The sequence below is a fragment of the Idiotropiscis lumnitzeri genome, chromosome 2, assembly GCF_059441095.1.
Source record: "Idiotropiscis lumnitzeri isolate Australia: NSW breed Sydney's pygmy pipehorse chromosome 2, RoL_Ilum_1.0, whole genome shotgun sequence".
Classification (NCBI taxonomy): domain Eukaryota; kingdom Metazoa; phylum Chordata; class Actinopteri; order Syngnathiformes; family Syngnathidae; genus Idiotropiscis; species Idiotropiscis lumnitzeri.
In genome coordinates this window covers 6,035,653-6,053,185 of record NC_142392.1, presented here as the reverse complement: position 1 = coordinate 6,053,185, position 17,533 = coordinate 6,035,653, and the positions used below count along the sequence as shown (strand labels likewise).

The following is a 17,533-nucleotide window of genomic DNA, read 5'->3' as shown; positions in this document are numbered from 1 at the left end:
TGTGTAATCTTGAGAAGACCGAAGTGAAACATTAAATATACATATATAATTTAATCTGATTAAATATGAAAGATGCAAGTAAGCATGCAACAATTGACTCCAACTTGGGGGGGTTAACTTGTGCAACACCGCCCCGTTGTGGACAAAAGCTGCATAACAACGCAAACACAGTAACACTTTTTAATAGCAAGTTCTTTTATATCAGGCACTAAAATACAGCAAAATAGCAAATCGTCACCTTCTTAAAATGATGGTTTGCCTTTCGATAATACGACGCGCTAATATTTTAATAAGGTAATATTTCTAGTAGAGAGTTTTGGACTTTTCAATTTCAGTTTCTTATGTACAGAAGATATAAGGATGAATGGATGTTTATGGCTTCGAGGATGCCACACACACGCACACAAAAAGGCCTAAGTATCATGCAACTTTGTGAGAAGATAATTGTTATAACATATTTTTCACCGCACAACATGCATGTCACATTATTTCCGTGCCGCTCCAGTTGATGTCAACGAGGACATGAGAGTCGACTCGACTATTTCTTTGGTGCAATTGTACGCATTTCAAAACTTTCCTAAAACACACAATACATAACGCAAAACTTGATCACGCAAACGACTCATCATTTTGGTTCACAACGCTTTCTATCATTAACCGTTTCCTGTTGATCTTGTTAAAACATGAACATATATCTGCAACTATCAATTCAACGCATAACCCGAAAGCATCTCGAAATAATGTGATCAATTCGCGTTATGAAAAAGGTTGGAACAATAAACTTGATGTAGTTACGTGGGACTGAGATTTTTGTTTTTTTGGTGGGTTTTCTGGACAACAGGGTGGAAAGGCGCACACTCATAGAATATTACGATAAATCATTCATAAGCGACTTTTTTTTTTTGCAGTTGGAGACAACATGAATAAACAGAAAATAAATATTCCCATCAATGAATGAACCTAATTTGGACCATCATATTTTTAATACCGACATGCTATCTGCAATAAATATATGTACCTAAGATATGGTGCACTTTGACACCGGATGCCAATTTCACATCATTTACGGAGGCCCACTCAAGCAAGTTCAGTGCGTTGACATAAAATTTCACCCCAGAAATTCGACAATATCTCCCAAGATATTTGCTTACCATTACTTCTGATTTCAAATGCAAATTGCTATTAAAATAATTATAATAAAAGAGGAAATTGGATCTCATGGTCGTTGGGTAGAAACTTTGAATTTCCAAATATGGTCAATTTCATATTTGTCACAAATTGGGTGTTGTAAAAAGTGGGATTCTTCCCTCACTCTGCGGGAACCGTCACCAAAACATCAAAATTCAGACTTTTTTGGGATTATTACAACGCCGTGTCATCTGACCGGTTCTGGCTTCTGCTCGTCTTTACTAAGCCGAGTTGCTGCGGAACATTCCCGGCTCCGCTGGATGGTGAAGTCGCTGGGCCCCAGCTGGATGATCTTGCCACTTCCCAGGCACTCGTCGCCTTTGTAGAGCACTGCGAACTGAGAGAGGGAGTCTCTGAAATATAGAAAAAATTGAATTTTTTTTTTTTTGTTACCTGTCCAGACGTTAAAGCTCTGAGCGATTGCGCAAGTGAGATCCACACCGAGCCGTCCATGTTGAGAGTCACAGTGCAGGGAGCTGCAAAGCACTCCAAAAAATAAGTTGGCCATTTTTTTTTCGGCATTGAAATTCTTTGCCGAAGCATTCAATACACACTTAGCGGCATCTGGTGGATGAAGCGGAAGTGGCACTCCATCATCTTGGTCCGGGCCAGTTGGGGCGGCGGTTCCTCGGCGATCCAGTGGAAGCGATCCGTCCGTAGGGTGTCGCGGAAAAGAGACGGGTGATTGGTCGACGGCGCCTGAGACCAATCACAAATGAAATGAGTCAATTGTTGTGACTGTTGATCAAGTGAAATTTGAAAAATGGGACATTTTGCTGGGTAGCCTCACGCCAATCGAGAGGCACTGAAGAAGCACATCTTCCGTTTATCATCTCCAAATTAGCAGCTCTGACTATTTTGGTCATCTATTTTTCATCATCAGGTTTTCTCGCTTTTGCTGCGCTCTTTGCCATAGATTCAACATGACAAACACTCCAAGTTCTGGCTTGTTCAATGCTGATAGACGCAATGCTGCCATCTGCTGGCCATATTTCATACTTTTTATTTTTTTTGTAGACTTTCTCATCCTGAAACTCAAACCAGTTGGCCAAGACTTTTCTCCACCAAAAAGACGACAATTGACGTAGGAGACGCTCCTCTCAGGTTGATGACATTTCACGTCACTCGAGTTCAAAGCAGAAATCTTACCACCACCACATCGCCCGTATTGATATCCTTGTCCACCACAAACCAGGCATCCCGCTGTCCCCCGATCCGCGCCCTCTGGCCTAGTGTCAGCGTGAACCAGCCTTGACATGGAAATAAAAGGATGAGTCTTTAAGTTAGGGGGGTGCACTGGATTCAAATTCCGTGCACACAGATGAAAACATACCTTTGTGTGTGCCCATTACAGTTCCATCTTCAATGGATACAAAGTTGCCAGGTTTTGGTTCAAGGTACTATGAGGGAAAAGGATATTAATTGGAAACTTCCCACGGAATTTAGAAATGTTCTTCTCTATCAATCAGTTTACCGAACGTACCTCCAGAATAAAGTTTTCAAAGTTTCTCTCGCCAATGAAGCAGATGCCCATGCTCTGGAAAAAGCAAAGGGGTGTTAAACAAAAAAATGTGGTTTAAAAATGCGCTCATTTGGAGTCACCTCTTTCTTCTTCAGCACGTGGTGAAAGCCCGCTTCAGCCGCCATCTTTTTCACAAAGTCCTTGGTGAGGCCGTCGAGAGGGAACATGGTCTGCCGCAAGGCATCCTGGGAGATCTGGCTGAGGAAGAAGGTCTGGTCTTTGACGAGGTCGGCCCCCTTGTACAGTCTCACGGCTGCAGGGGGGGGGGGGGGGGGGGTGAGGAGAAATCTGGTGGAAAATTGCCGAGTGACGGTAACACGTACGGTTTCGGAACTCAAATCGATTTCTGAAGAGGACCACGGGGGCGGTTTTGGGGGGCTGCTGGAAAACCTCCTCGTCTTCCTGGGAGGTCCTCGCGTAGTGACCGGTTGCCATTGCGTCGCCACCTCGAAAAGCACCAAGAAGAGAAAGTCAGAAAAGTACAAATTTGCACTTTCCTGTTAGTTGTTTTTTTTTTTTGTAAGTAAATTTTGGAATTTACAAAATAAAAATAGTAGTGACTTAAAGCGTGTGAAGAAGAAGAATTTATTTCTCCTATTGTTGCAACTATCCAATTAATTGATGCTTTGATGAGAATTTCCAACATTCACAGACATTTTATCTCATGTGTCAGTTTTTAAAACCCAAATGTGGCACAAAAATGTCGAGCACCTACCCCTGTTGTAGAGTGCAACATACCTAGAGTTATTATCGCGTACTTGTGGAAATGATTGAATTTGATATGCTTATTGCACATGATATCAGGATTAGGGGTCCTTCCTTTCTCGTATTCCTTTAACAGATTACTGAAAAGAGGAAGATGAGCACAATTAGAAAGGCAGGAAAAGGCGATTCGGGCGCGTATGTTGGCCTTTGTGAATACCTGAAAACTTCGTGCCAGTATTGCTTGACATATGACACTTGATGGAAGGGGATGTCCAGCATCTGGCACACTTTGTAAGCATCCTCACAGTCCTTCTCTGTGGAGCACTCCCCACTTTCATCCAGGGAGTCCCAGTTTTTCATGAAAACGCCGGTGACGTTATAGCCTGAAATGAGCAATGTTGTGACTATTTCGACAGTCTGAATTTTTTTTTAATTTGTTGACACGATGGAATATCAAACAGCAATAATAATGTAACAAAGCCGAGAGGCATCAATTACTCGCAAATATTCGGGACCGTGGGGGGGGTTATAATTTAAGGGGGAATTACAACTTTAAAACATTATGTGGAAACACTTCCATGAGATATTTTGCATATCAATTAAAGGTGAAAAACATGGAATAGTTTGAGTGAGGATTCAAAGCCACGTCCATGGTTAAAACAATTCAAAGTAATGTACAAAAGTAGTGTGTAAAACAAAACACAAGAGGATGGATGATGATCACGGTTAATCCATTATTATTTTTTTAATATATATATATATATATATATATATATATATATAATTTGTATGTATACATATATATAGTGTTTCTTTTTATTTCACTTTGATTTTCGAGTAATTGTTTACTCATTGCTAAAATGGAAAAAAATGTTTTTATTACATATTCCAAATAAACATCAAATTTGGTTCAGCAAAACTAGCATTACTTTATTTGTGATGTTATTTATTCATTTGCATTGGGTGTCAGTGGTGTACCTAATGAAGTGGCCTGTTGCCGTCCATGTCAATGTGACTTCGACCCACCTCTTCGCTTCAGCAACAAGGCCGCGACGGAGCTGTCAACGCCGCCCGACATGGCGCACACGACGTGCCGTATAACACCCATCTTCCGCAACTAAAACCAGCAAGAAGAAAAATAAATTCATTGGCTTAAAACACTCATCTGCCGCTATCGCGCACGGCCATGTTTTAGTCCGTCGCAGATAAACGTCCGACTTGAAAGCCAAGTCACCGCGGAAAAAATTATTTTTGACGAGGGGGGGGGGACATAAATATTGTAACACCGACACGGAGCTGCACACATTTGAGTCTTTACGAATAAGGTGAATCGGATTTAAACTATTATGGAACATTCAGAATTTGAATTGACATTTTTTAAGTTCACTCATGATTTCTTCGTGAGGCAAATATATATTTCTATTGTTTCAGAATAGATGGGTGAGGTGTCTGCAGACAACGTCACCCTGGATCTTCTACTCCAAGCCAGGGAGACAGTGAGGAGAAGCCCATTGGGTGTCATCAACACCCCCATGATCTCTTGGAGTCAGACGACCCTGCCGGTCAACAAGGCCCACAGTATCCATATTAAACTGGAGAACATGCAGAGAACAGGCAAGAATGTGGGCGGCAATCCCCCAAAAGAATATTAATAAGTTAAATCCAACTGAACTGGGGTTTTGCCTTACAGGGTCCTTTAAAATTCGAGGTGTGGCCAATCAGTTTGCTAGGAGGCCAAAGGGCGGCAATTTTGTCACTATGTCTGCGGGGAATTATGGCAAATCATTTGCATATGCATCAAAACTCTACGGGTCAAAAGGCAAAGTGGTGATGCCGGAAACTGCCCCCGTGTCCAGATCCGTCCTCATACAGGTCAAAGGTTATGCACACATTAACGCATTATTCAGTAGTTTACGCACCCTTGCGTCTTTTTTTAGAATTTTGGCGTGGATGTGGAGCGTGTCCCCACATCATGTCTGATGAATGTGGTGAAGCGTTGCGTTCAGGACGACGACATGACCTTTCTGCACTCCTACGATGACCTGGATCTCATCGCCGGACATGCCAGGTACTCGCTACATGAAACGCATTCAAGTCGAAAAAAGTTTGACTGTGTGTGAAGTTTGGGTCTGGAGGTCCTGGAGGTGGTGCCTGAGCCTGATGTGGTGGTGGTATGCTGCGGAGGAGGCGGGCTGCTGGCCGGTGTGGCTGCTGCAGTCAAGCTGTCAGGATGTGACAAGACCAGAATCTACGGGGTGGAACCAGAAGGAGGTAAAAAGAAATTGTCGTGTAATTTGAATGTGATCCAGAAAGTCAACGCTGATGTGAACGCTTGACTTCAGCCTGCACCATGTACAAGAGCTTCCTAGAGAAGAAGCCAGTGGGGATGGACACGAGCAGCATTGCTTCAGGACTTGCGCCACCATTTGCAGGTAGTATCTTACAAATATTGTCGAAACATCATAAAAATTAAGACCTACCGAGGTATCCAATAAAATACTGCACTTGAAGACCATTTGGCCATTATCAGGCACCCTGCCCTATGAGCTGTGCCAGCGCCACGTGGAGGAAATCGTCCTGGTGAGCGACGACGACATCAAGGCGGCCGTGTCGACCCTGTACCGAGCGGGTCTGGTGGTGGAGCCGTCCGGTTCGGCAGCCTTCGCCGCTATCGTGGCCGCCAAGATCCCCCGACTGGAGGGGAGGGACGTCGTGTGCATCCTCAGCGGGGGGAACATCGGAAAGGACGAGCTTGCAAATTTCCCCGAATGACGGATGTGCAATTCAGTCCGTAACCGAAGAAAATCACTGACATGTTTTTTTTCTTTTTTTAAATACACATTTTATAAGAAATAAAGCAAATTTGTCTCATTTGCATTTTGTTGGACAAAAGAAAACCTATTACCCACATCCTAATTTATGGACAAATAAACTCGATCAGGGACTTTTTGAAGCTACATTACATCCTTAGTGGCCATTCTGCAAACGACCGCATCCAGAAGAGTGCCGCACTTCTCCTCCTGAGGACTGATTTTGTACAGCTGAAAGACAAAAGACAACCGAAATGTGGCTTAAATCCATTGAGACAAATGTGTCTACTATCGAACGGTACCTTTTTAATCTTTTCAAGGTCTGACATGGACGACATGTCATCCACTGGAATCTGCAGCCCGTCCACTTTGGTCAAAATGTCGCTCACGAGGTGGGATTCTTCTTTGTTGTGGACCAGGACCACGAGGACGGAGTTGTCACCATCTGAGACGCCAAATCGTTTGAAGGCTTCTGAGATCTGTGTCAAGGAAGTATTTGCTCAGGTAAAAGAAAATAAAATAGCATGTTTTCCCTACATTAAGAAAGGCAAACTTACATTATTAGTATGTGACAGGTTGAAGATGATCTCTGAAAACAAGCCTCTTGTCTTCATTTGATTTAGTTTGTGTAAGTGCACAGCCTTATTTGCAGCCACCAACACTTGGAAGGGACTCACCAGCTAAAAAATAATAATAAGGAAAATTACATTTTGAATCTTAATAACACATTTCAGAAAAATTCTCCAAACTAGAAACTCACCATTGTGGGCTTGATCAGCGCACCTTTTATTTTCCCTTCCACGGCGTTTTGCCGTAGCTCGGCGGCATTTTGGACATCTTTAAAAAGAATTTGTGTCACGGTGATGTCGGGGAAAAGTTCCAGCGTCTGGGATGAATGCATTTTTAAACCAATAATGAGCACATTAAAGGAGTAAAAAAACGACGTCGCACATGAGGGAGAAATGTGAGCGGGGGACCCAAAACAATGCAACACCAGAAAGTCGCACTTTGGTAGACCGACAATACAAAAGTCGCTTTATCAATATAGAAATTACATTTTACACAATTATATAGCGTTAAATTAAATTCAGTATATATGTGTTACCGTGATTCAATATTTTAATATATTAAACTAATGGCAAGTACAACAAATAGTTAGGAATTCTATACGTAGTCGATGTTGCTACATCGAGCCTATTTTTAAAGCGGACCCTTCGCTTACAACAATACTACCACTTCCGTTTAGCATCTGCAACCTAAACAAAAGGATAAATATCATTTACTTTTTATTTAGGATATTGTAGTAACGCAGGTTAAGCCACAGATGAGCAGCATCCATATTTAGTTTCCGGTAGCATTTGCATTTTTACATCGCGTGTAGAAAATGGATAAATTTGAAGGCTACATCTTCACCGCGCTGTGCAGCATCAACTTTCTGGTGTCCTGCCTGCTCTTCTCCAAAGTCACCCGAGAGCAACGAGAGCCCTACATGGACGAGATATTCCATGTGCCCCAGGCCCAAAAATACTGCCACGGGAAATTCAACCAGGTTAAGTATCTCAATGGCGTAGTCACTAGCGGATTATCTGGTGTAGCTAATCCGCAGACAAATTAGACGCGATTTTTGACCCTTAATTCGATGCAAAAATATTAAAATGGCGAAACCGTCCATTTAATGATATTGCAGTGATTGCATCATTTTAAATAGCATTCTTAGGCACATTTCACCATAAAAACTCATATTTGGCCATAGTACTACATTTCCCATCATGCAACCCGGTGGATTTTTTTTTTATGTACACAAATGACTGCCGCGCTTCTCAACGCTGCAAAAAACTGTGGAAAAAAATGCTCGTGTATTTAAACTTACCAAGGACCAGCAATAAAATCACCATAAAAAGTTTCCCATCTTTAACATGCCGGTGTTTTTGTTCGCAGTGGGACCCGATGATCACCACCCTCCCGGGCCTCTACCTCGTCTCCGTGGGCATCATCAAGCCCGTGGTGCGACTGGCCGACATGACCGGCGAGGTGGTGTGCTCCACGGCCATGCTGCGCTTCATCAACCTCCTCTTCAACTGCGGCAACCTCTACCTGCTCTACCGGCTCATTTGCAGGCTGCACCCGAAGGAGAAGGTTATTTTCAAATTGGTGTTAAAATATTATTTGATACAAGTAATATTCAAAATGAAAAAAAAAATACTAAAACAAATAAAAAAGCCTCGAAAAATTAATAAAAATATACACTAAAAATGTGACTTACATTTGTTTGTCGTCTCCCAGACGCGAACAGCCGCTCGACGCATCCTCTCGGCGCTGTCGCTCTCCACCTTCCCCGTGCTCTACTTCTTCAACTTCCTCTACTACACGGATGCCGGCTCCACCTTCTTCATCCTCTTCACCTACCTCATGACGCTGCACGGCTGCCACAAGGCCTCGGCGCTGCTCGCCGCCTGCGCCGTCCTCTTCCGCCAAACCAACATCGTGTGGGTGGCGTTCTGCGCCGGCACCCTTGTGGCCGGCCACATGGACGACGCGTGGAGGGCGGCGCATTCCAAAAAGTCCGACGACAAGTCCGCTGCGTTTCAGGTTCCGCTTTCCCCAAGCGGCGCCAAACGAGTTTTGCTTTTCAGCGTGGATTTTTTCACTTCTGCCGGGCATGTGAAGGCGGTGCTGCTGGTGGCGTGGCCCTACGCGTTGGTGGCCGGGGGGTTCCTCGCCTTCGTGTGGTTGAACGGCGGCGTGGTGGTGGGCGACCGCGCCAACCACGAAGCCTGCTTCAACTTCCCGCAGCTCTTCTACTTCGTCTCCTTCTCCCTCTTCTTCTCCCTGCCCGTCTCGCTGTGTCACCACCGCGTGCGGCGCTTCTTGCAGGCCATGAGAAAGCAGCCCATCCTCTTCCTCGTCGCCACCGTCGTCTCCGTCCTCCTGGTGTGGAAGTTCACCGCCGTCCACAAGTACCTGCTGGCGGACAACCGCCACTTCACCTTCTACGTGTGGAAGAGGTTCTTCCAAAGGCACGAGGTGCTGCGCTTCCTCTTGATCCCGGCGTACATTTTCGCCGGCTGGCACTTCCTGGACTCGCTCAAGCCGCGCTCGCTCTTCTGGAGCTCGGCGTTCCTGGCGTGTCTCGTGGCCGCCACTGTCCCGCAGAAGCTCCTGGAGTTCCGCTACTTCATCGTCCCGTACCTCATGTACCGTCTGCACATGCCACTGCCGTCCCTGCCCAGACTGGCGCTGGAGTTCGCGCTGTACACGGCCGTCAACGCCGTCACCATTTATGTCTTTGTTGCCAAGACGTTTCGATGGCCGGACAGCGCCGCCACGCAGAGGTTCATGTGGTGAAATTGAGGGACTTTCAGGAGGTTGTGGAGGACCGAAAGATAATCATGTCATATTCAATACAAGACTGCACTGGATGGAAGCAGGACATTGTCGAATTTATTCTGGGTGGCTTTTGTAAAATTATAGAGGCAAATGATTTTTTTTTTTACAAAATTTGTACTGTAATAGACATTCCCCCCTAACATGTTGACTTAGATTTTTTTTCCCTGTATGTCAATGCCTTGTCTTTTTTCTCTATTCCCTAACTCTTTATGGACAATTTCCTTGTATCTTCCTACGATTGTTGTCATGAATGAATTAAAATGAATAAAATACATTTTACAATTGAGTTTGCATACATAGCTTTTATATTTAATTGCATTTAACCTGTAGTAATATTTAAAGTAGTATTTTCTGGATAAGGAAATCCTATAATCATGCAGTACATAGAACCAGCCACCAGGGGGTGCTGTTGTACAAGTATTCTCAAGCAGTTAAAAAGTACGTTTAATGCTGACCTTCGAATTGGACCTTGACTGTTATAAAATGCATTTGTTGCCGGCAGTAAAACACCAAAAGCATGAGCTAAAGCTCACGAGATTTCAATTCCGGTTATTGAGTTCAGTTACATGGGAGGCTGAAAATATTCTTCAGCTATCTATCTATCTATCTATCTATCTATCTATCTATCTATCTATCTATCTATCTATATATATATATATATATATATATATATATATATATATATATATATATATAATTATTTCACTACTGTAGGTCCCCGAACACACCATGAGCGTGCCATCTTATAGCCGTGATAAGAAAACAATAACAGCGTACAAGAAACTGTTCTATTTATAAAAGAACTGTGGGAGTGCAGTGGGTGGAGAGGCTAAATGATGTGTTTTGATTTTTTTTTTTTTTTTTTTTTTAATGGCACAGTAATTATAAAAGCTGCCAACAACCATTTCAGTCACGCCGCCTATCGCGAAAAAATAACTTGGAAAGGGTTTTGAAATGATACTAAAAAATAAATAAATAAAACGTAACTTTCTAATGCAGTCCCACCAGAGTCACGATTCTTTAAATGAAAAATCCGCCAAAGTTCCCTGCGTTTGTATTTTGTTCCAATTTCTGTGCATGTAAATTCCAACGCGCTCCAACTTTAGCAGCGTCTCGGCGACGCGTTGCTAGGCGACAGGCCATGTCAGGAAGTGACAAGCGCACATAATTGTGCCCCTGCTTTGACAGACACAGAGTGCACTGATCATTAGACTCAGTCAAGACATCACATCTTTTTGATAAAAAAAAAAAGTTACATGACCTTTTGTCTACACTAATCACCATGTAATCATTCCAGTCAAGAGTTTAAAGAATCGGTCCTTGGACAGTAATGTGTTCATTTGAAGAAATCTCAAGCTTGTTTTAGTTTGCACTGAATGACAAGTCCTATTCCTCAGCGTCACATGTTTGACTGACAGCGATATTAGCACCTTTCCCTCCGCCATCTCCTCCCCTGGCCTCAAGGGACGCTGGGAAAATTTCAGCTATTTACGGCAACACGAGGCACTCGGGTTTGGTCTAAACACACGATTGTGCGTGGCATGATGGAGACTTCAATATGTGGGGTTGATATCAGCGGAATAAGGATAACACGCTGACACCAACGTGACCTAGCCAATGCTGGGTTATTTAAACCTATTCGGTTGAGGATATGACCCAGCACGTTAGGTCAAGATTTTGAGCGGCAAAAATTGGATTCATAAAAAAAAAAATGCTATAAACTTCAGTATTGGAACAATAAAAATCAGTCATATATGATCAGGATCAGATAAGAGTTTGAAAAAGATATTTGATATCAGTGCCAGTATCAGATCGATACCAGGTGGTTGTATTGGACTTGATATCAGCATCCACGCCTTAGCGGTCCGTTGGTAAACGACTAATATCTGATGAGGGCTGGATAAATATTCAATATCAGTCTCGTATCGATAAATTGGAAGCATTAGACTGCTATGAAATATGTTTCAAAAACCGATACCATAGCAACATGTTGATATCATTTACCGTAAATAAATTGATTGTAATTGTGTGAAGGCTTCATTTGATTTATATTATTGCAAAAATTCACATCATGGGAGCTCGTATTTTATTTTTTTTTAATTCAACATTTTTCACCAGATGTAAAGCGCATGTCGAATAATTTAATTTCCCATCTGTAAAGAAGCGTACTGTGAGATTATCAGCAGCCAATCCATATGCCGCCGCGACATTAACGATCGTCGAAAGTCGACGAGTCGCATCTGCGCTTCAACTTAAGTATAGAGTGTGATTACTTTTGCCACCTTTATGCAAGTGTTGCTTATTCTTTGGACGCCGTCGGCAACTACCGCCATCTGGTGCTTCTCCACCAACGCTAGTGTTACCTAAATGTTAAAAAAAAAAAAAAATTAGTAATGCAGAAGGGAGAGGAAACATAACTGCGAAGATCGCCGATTGAAGTTTGCAATTTTGCGCTAATCAGTCATCTCACTCATCTCCGAAGGACCCGCTGAGTTATTGTGAGCGCAATCAACCTCCGACGGATAAAACGCAAAGTATTTTGGTACTTTTTTTAATCTCACTCTAATTGACTCTTGAAGCAAGCGTCGACCTCATTCACAGTTTTTCGTATGAATATTTATTTAAAAATCCAGAGTTCAATACAGAAATAGTCATCTATCATATGTAATAAGACAATCAGTATTCAGCCATGCTTTCTCCGATTATTAATCACAAAGAAAAATTAATTGAACATTCCAACCCTCCAACCACCAAAAAATTGATATTTAAGTGCAAAGAAATCACACGAGAACGCAATAGAACAGTTGACACAAAAATTATTTCTCGAGAGAAGGCATCGCACAATTTCCAGAAAAATCAGTTAAGGCCATTTTTTTTGTACAATTATTTTTCAGATCATATACTTCAAAACACACATTTGTTTTGAAACAAAAGAAAAAGGAACTGGTGCATCCTTTGCAAAACTGTGCATGCAAACATAGTGCACATTTGTTTCGAAGATATGACGAGCGTACAATATAGTATTTGGATAGCTTTTTTTTTTTAGTAAACAAAAGTCTTTGTGTGTTAACACCTCACATTGATTCAAACGCTTTGTAGAAAGGCAACTCACACTCACGCGCGCACACAAGTTGAGCTCATGTCAATTCATCAATGAAATTTGCAGGCTCGGAAATGTCTGCTGTTTATGCCATTAACAAGTTTAAAATGGGATCGTGTGTACTTGTTTGGCATTTTTGGGGACTGTGTGGTGCGTTTGCGGATATGTTTGTATGATATCATACTACATTCTTGTCAAAGTACACAAAATATAAAAGTTTGAAAGAACACGTAAATCGATTGAATCTGATTTAGAAGTTGGACTATTTTCATGACTGTCGTTGATCAGTTTCATGTGATTTCCTGGTTCCAATTTGCTTTGGCTGAGTGCAGTTGGAACCAATATAACACGAGAACGAACGCCCCCACTCTCACCGCAGTCTGCTTGTACCGGCCGAGCAAGGCGTCGGCACGCGGCTTGGGCAGGTAAAGACCCTCTGTGGCCTCCCCACCCGTGACAGTAAAAATAAAGTCCACTCTGAACCCCCGTGGCAGCGGATCAAAACCGGATCGGTTACTTGAGTTTTTGCCGAGCGCTGTAATGAGCTCCCTTATTCTGACCTGCCGTCCTAATGATGTGTCCAGCTATGCCTGGAACGCAGCGGGTGACCAAATCCACATACACACACACACACACACACACACCTCCACACACACACACATGTGTCAGCCATGGTTGCACTGCTACAAGAGAAAAACATGTCACAATTTGGCAGACGCTCACATTCATTGCTACGATTTCATAACCTATAAAATAAAAAAAAAAATTGGCTAAAGCTAGCTTTAGCGAGATATGTTGTATTGGTCGCACTGTGTTTTAAAATAACTTTAAAACCAATTGGTTGGTGCACTTGCGTAAATATATATTATATATATATATATTTTTTTTAATATATATTTTTTTATGATAGTGCAGATTGCCAATGGAATCACAAAAATCACATAAAATGAAATGTTGAATTCTTGGTCAGTTTAAATACTTGTTTCCGTCACATGATGACAATCAACATTTCACGTCGTTCATATGGCGCTCAATCGCTTCACATTCAAGGAAAAAAATTAAAAATAAAATGGACAATTGATAAAATATGTATTTTCTTTGCGTTTTTGACCACTGGGCTCTTGATGCTCAAACCACGTTTGAGAGCAGCTGCTATCTTCTTTTTGAAGATGAGCCGTGATGTTAAGACGACACACGCACATGTATATACAAACCCCCGAGCATGTGGGCATCAGTGCCAAGGCCGAGAAGAGACAACAGAGCAACTGTGTTTCCATTCATTAAGAAAATAACGGACAATTAAAAGCAAAAATGACACACTACATTTTTTTTTAACAATTTTTCAATTATTTTCTAATTGGCTTTTGAAAAGGAAATCTTAAATAGAAGATAAATATAAATCTCAAACTGTGGTTTAAAAAAAAACGATACGATATTAATATTAATATTAACTTAAAGATAGGAGAAAATATGCCTTTGTTTTTGTAAGAATTTTTTTTCTTGGAACCAAATTATTATTTTAATAATTAATTATTCTGATAATATTTATTGCACCATTGCATTTTTTTTTTTTTTTAACGGCAGATATTTAGGGGGCAGACTTGGTATTATACGTTTTACAACCCATAATGCCGGACATTTTACTGGATTGTTAGCACATTTTCCCAATAATACAACAAATGCATCAACTGTGGCGTTCACTAAAGAGGTATCGTAGTGTTCAACTCATTCACTGCCTTTGACGACTATAGACGTCAATGATCCGTTTTTACTGGGCTGGCAGTGAAAAGGCAAAATTATGATATGCGGAATCCATCTAAAATTGGCAAGTGCAAATCGCCACATGAGTACAAATGGATGGAAACACAGCGGTGAGAGGGGAGCTTTTTCCGAGGAAGACCGACAGACAGAGAGACAACGGGACCTCTGTACGCGTTCGCTCACACACAACCCACCTCAAGACAGACGGACGCTTGGAAGAGGTAGTGCAGGGCCGCTAGATGCATGCACGTGGTCCGGGCTACACTCATGCAAAAAAAAAAAAAAGGTTCATAAACACCAGGGGTACAGTAGAGTACGGTACGGCACGGTACGGTACAGAAGGGCTACCAGGACCTGCACTGCTGCAGGAAAAAGAGAGAATATCACAAGCTTGATATTGAAAATACAAAAAAGTATGAACAGTAAAAATTCTTACTGTAAACAGTGAGTTAGTTTGAGAGCCAAAAGAGACACGTTAGTTATTTACAAGTGAAATTAGCGTTCACTTTTGTTTTGCCTGGGCACATTCTTTTTTTTTTTTTTTTCTTTCTTTAACTTGAAAAGAAATCCGCTGCGGCTGCTTTTCCGGTCAACATCCAGCGTTTTTCCAGGCGAAAAAGACACAAAGTAAAAATTCCAGGCAGTGAGAGGAATGCTCGACGGTGGAAGTAAACAGATTGGGTTTCTCCTCATCCAGTCCACTCTCCCGGCCCGGCATGCAGCTGTTCCAGAACACGAGAGCGACCACCGGGATCCACGACACGCAGCGATGGAGAGCGGCTTCACAAAATCAGCAAGAAAAAAAAAAAGAAAAAAAACACTTTCCTTGTGTTCATATCTGCGTTTGCAGGGGCTGTCCCGGAGGCGTGTAGGGAGGCGGGGCGGGCCCTGGCTTGATCCCGCGGGTCCGCATGTAGGAGAGGAACTGGTCGGGAATCTCGGCCAAGACGTCTTTGGCTAAACGGGCCATGCTCAGGATGTGATTACCCGTCCGGTCAATGTAGTCTCGGAATGGGACAAACTGGAAAGGAGAAGAAACCAGGACCAGACCGTCAATATAACATTGACTACCATTGACGGCTAAAGACGTCAAAGATACTTTTTTTAATTAATTAATTAATTTATTTATTTTTTCTACTCGACTGGTAGTGAATGAGTGGTATCGACGTTAGCACACCCCGCAGTCGAAGGGGCGGGGTGAGGAGAGGCATAATGGTCCAATCAGATCAGAGCCAAAATCGTCATTGTTGAGGACTCCGAAAAGGACGACATACCTGAACAATATCTCTCTCGGCGTATCGTCCTCGGGATGAAATTCGGACCTCATCGCCGTCTAATTCAATCATGGCTGATGACGACAAATGGGAAGAAATGAAATGAAAGCCTCACACATTTGTCACTTGGACCGATCTGTATGCTTTGGTTACCGTCAAACTCAGCGGGGCCAACCCCGACGATGATGATGGACATGGGCAGACAGGAAGCCTGAGGGAAACGTGGAGAGGAAAACGGCTTGGAAATCGAAAAAAGAAGAAGGCGTGAACCGTGTGACTGCGAATCTTCAGACATCTTAGTTAATAATGTCAAGAATATTTGACCCTGAGCTCAAAACAAATGAAGTATGCGAAGTCTGTTTTTTTTTTTAAAAAGATAATTCCACCCCAACCGTCTATTTCCAACAAGCATGTTAACGCAAGCATATATGAGTTGTAAATATAATCAGAGCCCAAGTCGAAAATACAGACACGGACACCCTACCCATGCAATGGTGAGAAGATGACCGACCGTGTGTGAATTGCGCTCATTTCCATCCATGTTGACGTTCACGGTTCGATGAATGCCCATTTCCCCGTGTGGAATTAAGTTTTAGGATATGTCATTTGACCGTGTTGACTGTACTGTTGCTTTAAGGCCGCAAAACGGGATGGGAGGTACTGGAGGCGACAGTACGCATTCAAAATGGTGGGGGTGCGCCTATAGCCAAAATGCCGCAGTCTTGCGACAAAAAAATAAAGAAATAAATATAAATAAATACTGCCGTCCTATAATTATATCACACCCCATGTATAGAGATACTGAAAGGACTTTTATTGTAGCGACCCACACCCCAAATTAGTATGGCTGGGCATGTATTGATACCAGGTATCGGTATCGGACTCTAAGTATCGAGTGCGGCTGCAAAGACAATTCGATGCGTATCGATCCGTGGAAAAAAATTCCCATCAGTATAATTAAGCAAGCTAAGTCCTTACGTTGACAATAGACTCCTTGGTCTGCGCCATGTCTGAGATGACGCCGTCCGTGATGATGAGCAGAACAAAGTACTGCGACCCATCCTTCACGGATGCCGCGTACCTACGTCAAAAGAAAAACACGCACATATTTGCAACGTCACGGCACAGTGAACGTAACACACAATATAAATGAGTGCCTCGATCAAGTGAAACTGAATTAGGGCCCAGAAACGTTAAGTGACAATCTATTTAGAAAAATAAATAAATAATGAGGATGTTATTGATATTTACTTAATTGGAGTGCTTTTTTTTTTTCCATGACTTTAGAATGCAAAGTAAACAGAACACTAATTAGTCGCTCTTCTCATGTAGATGATTGCCTGTCTTCTCTGCAGCAAAAAAAAAAAAGAAGATGCTCTCAGGCACAAAGAAATGTGCAATCAAAAGGTCCCCGTTGCGTGTGTGTGTGCCCCCCCCCCCGCCCCCGTTTCTTACTCGCTTTAGCTACCTGGCAACAATTTCTGCAAAGAGCTTATTCCAGAAAACACGTTACGAGAGGGGAAAAAAAGGACTCAGCGTTTCTTTTACCTTGATTTGATTCCAAGTCGACGAGAATGCCGTACCTGGCTACGTGGTTAATCACGGGGGAGAAGTTGGTGGGTCCGTACAGTTGGACCGACTTCAAACTCTGGTAGTAGGCTTCCATCACGCCGTCTATTCCCGCGCAATACGGATTCTGAGGGTTCCCGTTCTACAATGTAAAAATAATAAAATTAAATAAAATAAATAAAATAAGATACAAAATAAATAAATAAATTGAATTAAA

The 17,533-nt window shown here is 42.4% G+C and overlaps 5 protein-coding genes across 7 annotated transcripts in view; 2 read left to right on the top strand and 3 right to left on the bottom strand.

Moving 5' to 3' along the window:
- Positions 1-527: 527 nt before the first annotated feature.
- Positions 528-5,145, bottom strand: trmu (tRNA 5-methylaminomethyl-2-thiouridylate methyltransferase). 2 transcript variants are annotated; one of them, XM_088281102.1, is made up of 11 exons: positions 4,442-5,145; positions 3,633-3,798; positions 3,449-3,555; positions 3,034-3,156; positions 2,791-2,963; positions 2,672-2,725; positions 2,522-2,588; positions 2,338-2,438; positions 1,743-1,887; positions 1,582-1,664; positions 528-1,525 (listed from the first exon to the last, which is right to left on the bottom strand). In XM_088281102.1, the coding sequence occupies exons 1-11, from the start codon at positions 4,521-4,523 to the stop codon at positions 1,376-1,378; spliced, it is 1,251 nt and encodes a 416-aa protein (XP_088137228.1). In that variant the 5' UTR covers positions 4,524-5,145; the 3' UTR covers positions 528-1,375. The 2 variants fall into 2 exon arrangements, with proteins under 2 accessions (XP_088137228.1, XP_088137236.1); XM_088281110.1 differs by having other exon boundaries at positions 4,394-4,539.
- On the top strand, positions 4,637-6,277 carry LOC148341467 (uncharacterized). The gene is made up of 7 exons (XM_088281124.1): positions 4,637-4,740; positions 4,847-5,029; positions 5,106-5,287; positions 5,353-5,483; positions 5,538-5,686; positions 5,758-5,847; positions 5,946-6,277. Exons 2-7 carry the CDS (start codon positions 4,852-4,854, stop codon positions 6,185-6,187), a joined length of 972 nt encoding a protein of 323 aa, XP_088137250.1. The 5' UTR covers positions 4,637-4,740; positions 4,847-4,851; the 3' UTR covers positions 6,188-6,277.
- tprkb (Tp53rk binding protein) lies at positions 6,228-7,789 on the bottom strand. Its single transcript, XM_088281135.1, has 4 exons — positions 6,986-7,789; positions 6,783-6,905; positions 6,528-6,704; positions 6,228-6,456 (listed from the first exon to the last, which is right to left on the bottom strand). The coding sequence occupies exons 1-4, from the start codon at positions 7,124-7,126 to the stop codon at positions 6,370-6,372; spliced, it is 528 nt and encodes a 175-aa protein (XP_088137261.1). The 5' UTR covers positions 7,127-7,789; the 3' UTR covers positions 6,228-6,369.
- Positions 7,421-9,898, top strand: alg10 (ALG10 alpha-1,2-glucosyltransferase). Its single transcript, XM_088281087.1, has 3 exons — positions 7,421-7,774; positions 8,164-8,361; positions 8,509-9,898. The coding sequence occupies exons 1-3, from the start codon at positions 7,610-7,612 to the stop codon at positions 9,568-9,570; spliced, it is 1,425 nt and encodes a 474-aa protein (XP_088137213.1). The 5' UTR covers positions 7,421-7,609; the 3' UTR covers positions 9,571-9,898.
- A 1,846-nt stretch (positions 9,899-11,744) lies between these two features.
- LOC148341464 (copine-8) overlaps positions 11,745-17,533 on the bottom strand; it is a 32,515-nt gene continuing 26,726 nt past the window's right edge. The window contains exons 15-20 of one of the 2 annotated variants that reach the window (XR_015839725.1): positions 17,331-17,458; positions 16,726-16,828; positions 15,901-15,958; positions 15,748-15,821; positions 14,668-15,494; positions 11,745-11,975 (exon numbers count right to left, since the gene is read on the bottom strand). Coding sequence is in view for 1 of the 2 variants with exons in the window: in XM_088281071.1 (XP_088137197.1) it covers positions 15,306-15,494; positions 15,748-15,821; positions 15,901-15,958; positions 16,726-16,828; positions 17,331-17,458 (552 nt within the window). In the remaining variant the exon portion in view is untranslated. Of the gene's footprint in view, positions 11,976-14,076; positions 15,495-15,747; positions 15,822-15,900; positions 15,959-16,725; positions 16,829-17,330; positions 17,459-17,533 lie in introns of those variants that run through there. The other variant, XM_088281071.1, reaches the window with a different exon arrangement.